Source organism: Vanellus vanellus (genome assembly GCF_965231255.1).
Source record: "Vanellus vanellus genome assembly, chromosome: 6".
NCBI classification, from domain to species: Eukaryota; Metazoa; Chordata; class Aves; order Charadriiformes; family Charadriidae; genus Vanellus; species Vanellus vanellus.
Window position 1 is genome coordinate 33,986,167 of NC_138911.1, and position 8,158 is coordinate 33,994,324.

At 55.4% G+C, this 8,158-nt stretch overlaps 1 protein-coding gene across 1 annotated transcript; it reads left to right on the plus strand.

Annotated features, from left to right (window-relative positions):
* The first annotated feature begins 985 nt into the window (after window positions 1-985).
* On the plus strand, window positions 986-4,686 carry ZFP36L1 (ZFP36 ring finger protein like 1). Its single transcript, XM_082485819.1, has 2 exons — window positions 986-1,214; window positions 2,140-4,686. Exons 1-2 carry the CDS (start codon window positions 1,158-1,160, stop codon window positions 3,088-3,090), a joined length of 1,008 nt encoding a protein of 335 aa, XP_082341945.1. The 5' UTR covers window positions 986-1,157; the 3' UTR covers window positions 3,091-4,686.
* The last annotated feature ends 3,472 nt before the right edge of the window (window positions 4,687-8,158 follow it).

An 8,158-nucleotide genomic window follows, 5' to 3' on the forward strand; every position in this document is an offset into this window, starting at 1 on the left:
TCTGGAACAGATTACTTGCTCGGAGACGTTATTTTTTTTTTAGTTTTACAATTCGGGAGTCCTGGGGGCTGGAAGAGGAAAGGCAGAATTCATCAAACACCCTTTTAAAGGGCAAACACGTATTTTAACAGTTTAAATTCCCGTGGCTGTGAGCCGTTTCCCCCCGCGCAGCCTGCCAGGTCTCAATAAAAACTGGGAAAAAAAAAGGAGGAAAGCTCGGGGCCGGGGGGCCGCGGGCGGGGGAGGGGGGGCAGTGCGTGAGTGTGTGTGAGTGTGTAAACCAACACAAAGCCCCTCAGGCTCGCGAACACGCGCGGGCGAGCGGCCGCCCCCAACACGGAGCCCACCCGTTTACGCACCCGCCGCGGCCAGCAAGGAGGGAGCCCCGCCTGTTGCGAGACCCTCCGCGGGGCCGTGCTGTGCCGTGCCGTGCCGGGCGGCCGTTGGGGGGGGGGGGGGCCTCCATTTACCCGGGGCCCGACGAGACGCCACCGAACCGCGCACCGCTGAGGTGCTGGGGGGGAGGGGCGCGAGGCTGCGCGGGCACCGCTCCGACCGGGCCGCGCGCGCGCGCGCACCCGCCACGCGTTACCCGCCGTGCGCGCAGCGGCGCGCAGCAGCCCGCGCAACTGCCTCCGCCGCGGGGGGGGGGGCGGAGGAGGGGGGGGGGCAGCGCGCGCACACACAGGCCGCCGCGTCTTCCCCCCCTCCCTTTTTTTTTCTTTTCTTTCTTTTTTTTTTTTTTTTTTTTTTGTGTGTGTGTTCCGTCCCTCCCTCCTCCCCCCCCCCTCCGCTTCTTCCTCCCGAAAGTTTCTCCGGGCCCTGCCCGCCCGGGTGATTCAGTGGCGGTGTCAATCACCCTGCCCTCCTCCTCCTCCTCCCCCTCCCCTTCCTCCCGCCCGCCGGCTCCTCCTCCTCCCGGGGTAACTCCGAAACTTTATAAGTTGAGCTTTTCCCCCCAACTCGCTGGAAGCGGCGAGCGGGCACGGCGGCCGGGCGGGCTGGTGGCGGCGGCATCGGCGGGGGGGAGGCTGCGCGCCGGCGGCTGTGCCGTACCCGCGCCGTGACTCCGCGTGTCTGTGTCTCTGTGCGTGTGCCGCTGCCCCACCCGCTCCCCCCTCCCCTCCCCCCCCTCCCCCCCCCGTCGCTGGCCGAAGATGTCCACAGCCCTGGTGTCGCCCACCATCTTCGACCTGAGCGAAGTTTTATGCAAGGTGAGGGCGCCGTCGGGGGCTGCTCGGAGCTCCGCTCCTTTGGGGTTCGTGTTTGGGTGGGTTTGGTTGTTGGTTTGGGTTTGGTTTTTTTTTTCCTCTCCCCTTCTCCGCCCTCCGCTTTTCTGGTCGGGAGCAACTTTAGCACCGGAGCCGGAGGGCTCAGGGCCGGCCCGTCCCGGGGCGCCGAGTCCTCCGCCACCGCCTCGGCCGCCGCGGCGGAGGGGAGGTCGGGGGGGGGGGGGGGGCAGTACCCCGCGCTCCCGGCGGGCTGAGCCGTGGCGCCGGGCGGGTGGCGGGGAAGGGGGGGAGGCCGGATCCTTCCCCTGCCCCCGGGGCCGCCGCGCTGCAACACGCCCGGGCGCGGCGCGGCGGGCGGCGGCGGGGCCGGGAGGGAGGGCGGGCGGGCGGGCTGGCTCCCTCCCTGCGGGGCTCGGCAGCCCCCCTCGCCCAGCCCCGCCGGAGGGGGAAGCGGGGCGGCGGGGGCTGGGCGGGAGCCGCCGCCGCGCTGCGGGGGGAGCGGTGGGGCGGGGGCCAGCGCTGCGCGCTGCCCTTCCCGCTCGCCGCCGTCCCTGGGGGAGGGGAGGCGGAGGGGGGCTCTTCCCAGGAGAGAGCTCGGGTCTTGGGAGTCCTTTGGTTGTTTTTTTGGATGCAGCCAGCGGCTCCCCCGCGTCTGGTGTTTGGCTCGCTTCGTTACTGCCCTCGGCGGGGTGGTGGGGGGCCGGGGTGGAGCGGCGAAAAGGGGCCGATGTTGCCGCGGCGCGGGCGCCCCGTCGGGGCATGGCGGCCGCTGCCGCCCCCCTGCTGGCCGGCCGGCGGCGGGAAGCCGCGCTGTTGCCGGTCTGTACGGGCGGGGAGGCTCCCGGGGCTGCGTGGGGAGGCCGGAGGAGGCGGTGGCAGTGACCGGCCCTTACTTTCTCCCCCGCAGAGCAACAAGATGTTGAATTACAGCCCTTCGGGTGTCGGCGGGTGCCTGCTGGACAGGAAGGCGGTGGGCACCCCGGCTGGCGGGGGTTTCCCTAGGAGGCACTCTGTCACCCTGCCCAACTCCAAGTTTCACCAGAACCAGCTCCTCAGCAGCCTGAAAGGGGAGCCGGCTCCCATGCTGGGCCCCCGGGAAAGCCGCTTTCGGGACCGCTCCTTCTCCGAGGGCGGCGAGCGCCTGCTGCCGCAGAAGCAGCCCGGGGGACAGGTCAACTCCAGCCGCTACAAGACGGAGCTGTGCCGCCCCTTCGAGGAGAACGGCGCCTGCAAGTACGGCGACAAGTGCCAGTTCGCCCACGGCATCCACGAGCTGCGGAGCCTCACCCGCCACCCCAAGTACAAGACCGAGCTCTGCCGCACTTTCCACACCATCGGCTTCTGCCCTTACGGGCCGCGCTGCCACTTCATCCACAACGCGGAGGAGCGGCGGGCGGTGGCGGGCAGCCGGGAGCCCGCCGTCGCCGACAGACCTCGCCTGCAGCACAGCTTCAGCTTCGCCGGCTTCCCCAGCACTGCTGCCAGCGGGCTGCTGGACAGCCCCACTTCCATCACCCCGCCGCCCATGCTGAGCGCCGACGACCTGCTGGGCTCCCCCACCTTGCCTGACTGCGCCAGCAACCCCTTCACCTTCTCCAGCCAGGAGCTGGTCAGTCTCTTCGCTCCCAGCATGGGGGTGCAGGTGCCCAGCGGGAGCTCCCCCACCACCTTCTTGTTCAGGCCCATGTCTGAGTCCCCCAACATGTTTGACTCGCCGCCCAGTCCTCAGGACTCCCTCTCTGACCAGGAGGGCTATCTGAGCAGCTCCAGCAGCAGCCACAGCGGCTCAGATTCCCCTATCCTGGACACCTCAAGACGTCTTCCCATCTTCAGCAGACTCTCCATCTCCGACGACTAATCTGGGGTTTCCTCTCGCTCCCTCCCCCCACCCCTCTATTACGATGTTAAGCTGAACTCCCCCCACCCCATCCTCAGTAGTCCGAGCTGGATGTTAACGTCTCTACCTGCCTGCCGTAGACCCACTGGCTTAAACCTTAAGTGCCAAATTACGATGAAAAGCAATAACGTTTACAAAATTAGTGCCTTTTAACACTTTCACTGTGACTGTATTACCTCTCCAGCTGCAGAGGGCACCAGCAGCTCTGTGCACTTCCAGATGTGCAGGAAATGTCCGGGACCCAGCTCCCTCCACTGGCCACGTACTGCATCGCCCTCTCCCAGTCCCTTCCCGACTGGCCAGTTTCAGCTAGGCTGCAGGCATGTGGGCAAGCGTTAACATCCAGTACTCTTTTCTCCCCTCCCCTTTAAAGACTAATCTTGCCTGGATCCGCTCAGGTCTGCGGGAAGAAAAAGCTGAGAACGGACAAAGATTGTAACACGAGTGGGACATCGACTGGGAGGAAGAAAACAAAACAACAAAAAAGAAAACAAAAACCAGATGGACTATGAGAGACTTGATTTTGGTGCTAAAAGTTCCCCGTGTATTCATGTGACATCCTAAAATAAATAAAGAAATAGAGGGGGTGGGGCTGACGGAAGTCATTCCACACACACAGAAGTTTGTGTAAACAAAGTTCCAGTAGACATAGCTTTAATGGTTTTGCTCTAGAGTACTTTAGACCTATCTTAGAGCACTCACGCCAAGCTTTTTATTATTTTTTTTTCTGGGTTTTTAATTTTGTATAACTTTTCAGAAATTGGAGAGCAAATTTTGCTTGTCACTGCACAACAATATAAAAAAGCTTATTTAACTTATCAAAACGTATTTATTGCCGAAACCTATGCTTTTTTGTTAATTTTGTTCATATTTATCGGGATGATGAATCCATAGAATATATTCTTTTATGTTTAAATTATGATCTTCCATATTAATCTTAAGATTGTGAAGTGTCTTTTTTTCCTTTTTTCCCCACAGTTTAATATATTATACTACAATGACATTTTTTGTAACTTTACACTTTTTTGGTTATTTTATTTTAAAAAATGAAAAATTAATTTAAAAAAATGCAAAAACTGTGTTTGGATTATTTATTTTAGAATTCCCCCCCCTTTTTTTTGTGTTGGACTGCAAATTGAGTTAATGTGCTTCTTTGACTTTCCTCTTCTCCTCTTCTTCCCCTCCCATGGTTCTTGCCTACCTGGGCTTTAGAATGTACATACCTGAGCTCTGTTGCGAGGCAACATGGAAGGAAGACCTTTTTCTTCCTGTTTTTGTATAGATTCTTCAAGGAGAAAAGCCTTGGGCTCGAAGTGCCTATCTGAAGACATTCCAAATACAGTTTGTCTTTGCATTTCTGTATTCCAAGTTTGGAGTTTTCCTTGCCGAGGTGAATGGGACTGGCACAAAGAGAAAAATGAATGTAATTTTTTTTTCCCCTGTTACTGTTCACTACATTGCTTTTTCTTCCTCTTTGTGTGAGTTTATTTAAAAGAATCTCTTTTGTAACGACTGTTTGCAGTTTAAATCAATAAACCCCAAGTTTTTTCAAGAAACTGACAAGTTGAGCTGGTTTTACTTGCAAAAATCGAGGGGCTGGTTTTAGACAACCACTCAAATGCAGATATTTCCCTCCTCTTGACACGTGAGGTGCCCACCGTGTGCGCAGGCATCCCTCCTACATCATCCCTCACCGAGTCCATGGGTCAAGCCTGAGGGGGCGCAGATCAATGGTGGCAAATACCTGATGTGACCTACCCTGGTGCCCTCTAACCCTCTCTGTCTCTTATGGAGTCCTCCTCCTATCTTGAGTTGCTTGGTCTGTTCCTGCAAACTTCCTTCTGATCAGTGTAGCTTAAACCTCGGCTTGGCTTTTGAGCCTCATGTGCCCTGTGTTCCTGCACAGCTCCCTCAAGGAGAACCTATACATGTTTTGAGGGAGGCTGGGGTGCAATGTTGGAAGTGGTACAAATCTCAGGCCCTGGCTCGTTAGTGGTACTGGTCCACTTTGGCAGAGTGGCTCTTTGGTGTTTTGCATGGGAGAGGAACATGGACTGCCAGTAAAATCTCTGTGTACACACAGATCACCATGCCATCCCAATCCAAGCCCTCATACCCCTTGAAGTATCATCAATCCCAGAAACTTCTGAAGCCAGTGGTTTTATTTAGGGACACTTCTTTGCCAGCACTGCTCATGGTGTAAGTCTTGTGTTTTCACCTTTGAGCCGTCCTCTGGAGCAAGCTTGGCGCTCTTCATCTGAAACCGTTCCAGCTCTCTTCCAAATTGGGGGTGGAATATTGCTGCTGAACCACTGATCCTTCAGCTGTCTTGACATGCCTCAGTGTTCAGGAGAGACATTTCCTAATTCATGTTGGAAAAGTTCCTGCCAAACAAAAGCTGCAGGATACCTCAGGGCTTACACTGAAGTACCTTCCCTGCTGTTGGCTTCGTGCAACACGCTTTCTTGTGTGGTCTGGCAATTAAGGTGGGCTAGGTGGAGGAAAGATGGTGGAAGAGGAGTGTGGCTGGTAGAAGCTGGTTCCCGTGAAGAGTGCAAAAGTTGTACGGGGAGTTTGCTGGGCAGATGCTGACGCAATTAGCACAGTGGGGTCTGTGTGCTGACCTCTGAGAGAAGAGCCTTGGGCACAGCCCCAGTACTGCTCAACGGCCTTCAGATACCTTCTGCTGACCACAGCCTCGTCCCTGGGCACGAAGGCGATGGGGCCTACATGAGAGATGGGCTTCTGCCTGCAAGACCAGTACCTGGTTCCAGCAAGCACCCAGGCCTGCCTCCTTCACCGCTGCTGGAAGCCGAGCCATTGGCCCCTGAAGAGCAAGGCATATCTGATTTGGAGAGGATCCCAAGCCTATCACAGGGTGTGCATGTGGAGCTTGAAACTGCTTGCTTCCTCTCTGGACTTTCTGTGCAGCTCTTCAAACAAATAGTCTTTGGCCAGTTAATAATTGATGAAGAAAATAGCTGTATTAGTTGCACACTGCTATTGGTATGACAAACAATGATGAACCTGTGCTAAAAGTAGGTCTTTGCTCACGGTACTTGTATACTTCCCTTGTCCTTCTAGCGCACCGGGACAGCCAGCGCCGTTCTTCTCCTGTGAGTTTATTAATGATAAATGTTCTGTCACTCAGTGTTTTGCTTTTTGAAACTAAACTAACCTTGAGCTAGATCACACAGGGGATGGAGAAGAGCAGAACAGGCAGCATCAGAAGTTCACTTTCTGTAATAGTTTGAGAGAGAGAGAGCACGCAAGAGCCTCCAGCAATGCAGGGATTTGTCTGATCTGATACCATTAGCATTCACTGCAGCTTGGGTGTATGGCAGCAGCTCATCTGGAGGGACTTCCCTTTCCTTGGATTTACCACAGATGAGTTGTCCATGCTGTTTCTCACAAGGTTAGCATTTGTGTCCCGTACCAGTTCACCATGGTTAATAATAGCCTAGCCAATGCTCGGAAAGGTAAATGGCCTTTCCTGGCATGACTGTTTTGAGACACACATTCCTCTGACTTGAGGGCTCCTCCGTGCTCTGGCTCATTGATTTAGTGCCCGGGACTCTCAGAGTGGCCAGGAAGAAAGCTCTGGCCTGTGCACTGCCGCAGTTGCCCCTGACATGCCTGGTGTGCCAGGGCAGAGAGGAGCACCCACAAGGAGGAGATACCTGTCATCCCATCTAAGGTGGCATGGCAGAGTGTGCCTCGGTGCACTTTACAGGTTGCACTTGCAGCTCTTACCAGTGGGCAGGGGGACACCTATGGTGGCTCTTGCTGCTTTTCGCATACTTTTTGTTATAATTACAGATACTTGCTGCAAGCTCCTTGTAAGACAGCTGGCTCCATGTCTATGGGCTACAGGCATTAGCTGTCACTTATTTTTTGGCTTCAAAGTCGGGTGACTCTAGTGCTATCCACCAGTTGCCTCTTGGTAAGGAGTAATGTGATGACTTTGATCTGCAGAGCTCCAGGTGGCTCAGATCCCACTCTGGTAGCTGCCTCCCTCCTTCCTAATCCCTACAACAGCTGTAGGTGTCCCAGTGACTATACTGGCTGCTCCCTTGCTATGGGCTAGATGTGGCTTTTGTACCAAAACATCTTCAGTTTTGCAATTTGGGGCTGCAGAAACAGAGGCCACCTTGTTTCCCCAACTTCTCTGTAGGTGAGGGCTGCAAAGTCAAATAGGGTTTCTTTGTTGTTGTTGTTTTTAAAGGCAGTTGGGAACTTTACTATCTAGTTTTGGCCAACCTTTGTTTAGCATCACTGGTACATAGGCATGGTGTGCCAGATGACTGCAAGTAAGAAAGAATACCATTTAGAAAGAACCCTGAAATGCTTCAAGTTCCTGGTCCTGACAGAATTTGCCTCATCAGCGTAGTCATGAAATTGGGAGGCAGAGAGGGAAGGAAGTTGGAGAAGTGGAGGACAGTAGAAATACGCCTGGAGGACCGTTACAAGCTGGCTCGAATTTTCCGTCTGTACAACTCCTGTGCAGGGAGGGCGACGGTCTGTGAATGGGACTCGGAGCTGCTGTGGCAAATTGCATGGGGAAGACCGGGGGTCTGCCAGGCCTTGCACAGCAGAGAGGAGGCGGCGGTGGGGCAGGAGATGGTGGGGTCACCATTAGGGACTGGGCGCAAAGTAAGAGCTAAGAGATCAAGTCCATGCAGCATAGGGATAGCAGGGGTGAGAGAGAAGCCATGCTGTCTCGGGTCTGAAGACTTCTTAACTAATGGTGTTTGGATGCGTGAAGGCTAACAAACTGGGTCTCTCCAGTGGGGCTCGGGAGCAGTGGCACTGAGGGAAAGGTCTGAACAAAGTTGCCTGCTGGATACTGTCTGATGACTATGCCCAGGGATATGAATGAGTATTAAGATGCAGTAATACATGTGAAAACCACAGCATGCCCTTTACACTTGCTAATTGCGGCAATTTGTGTGGCCTGCATTGGGGAAAGCTAGCATGAGCTTGAGCCCGGAGAAAGAGGCTCTGGGAGAAGGTGCAGCCATCAGTGTGT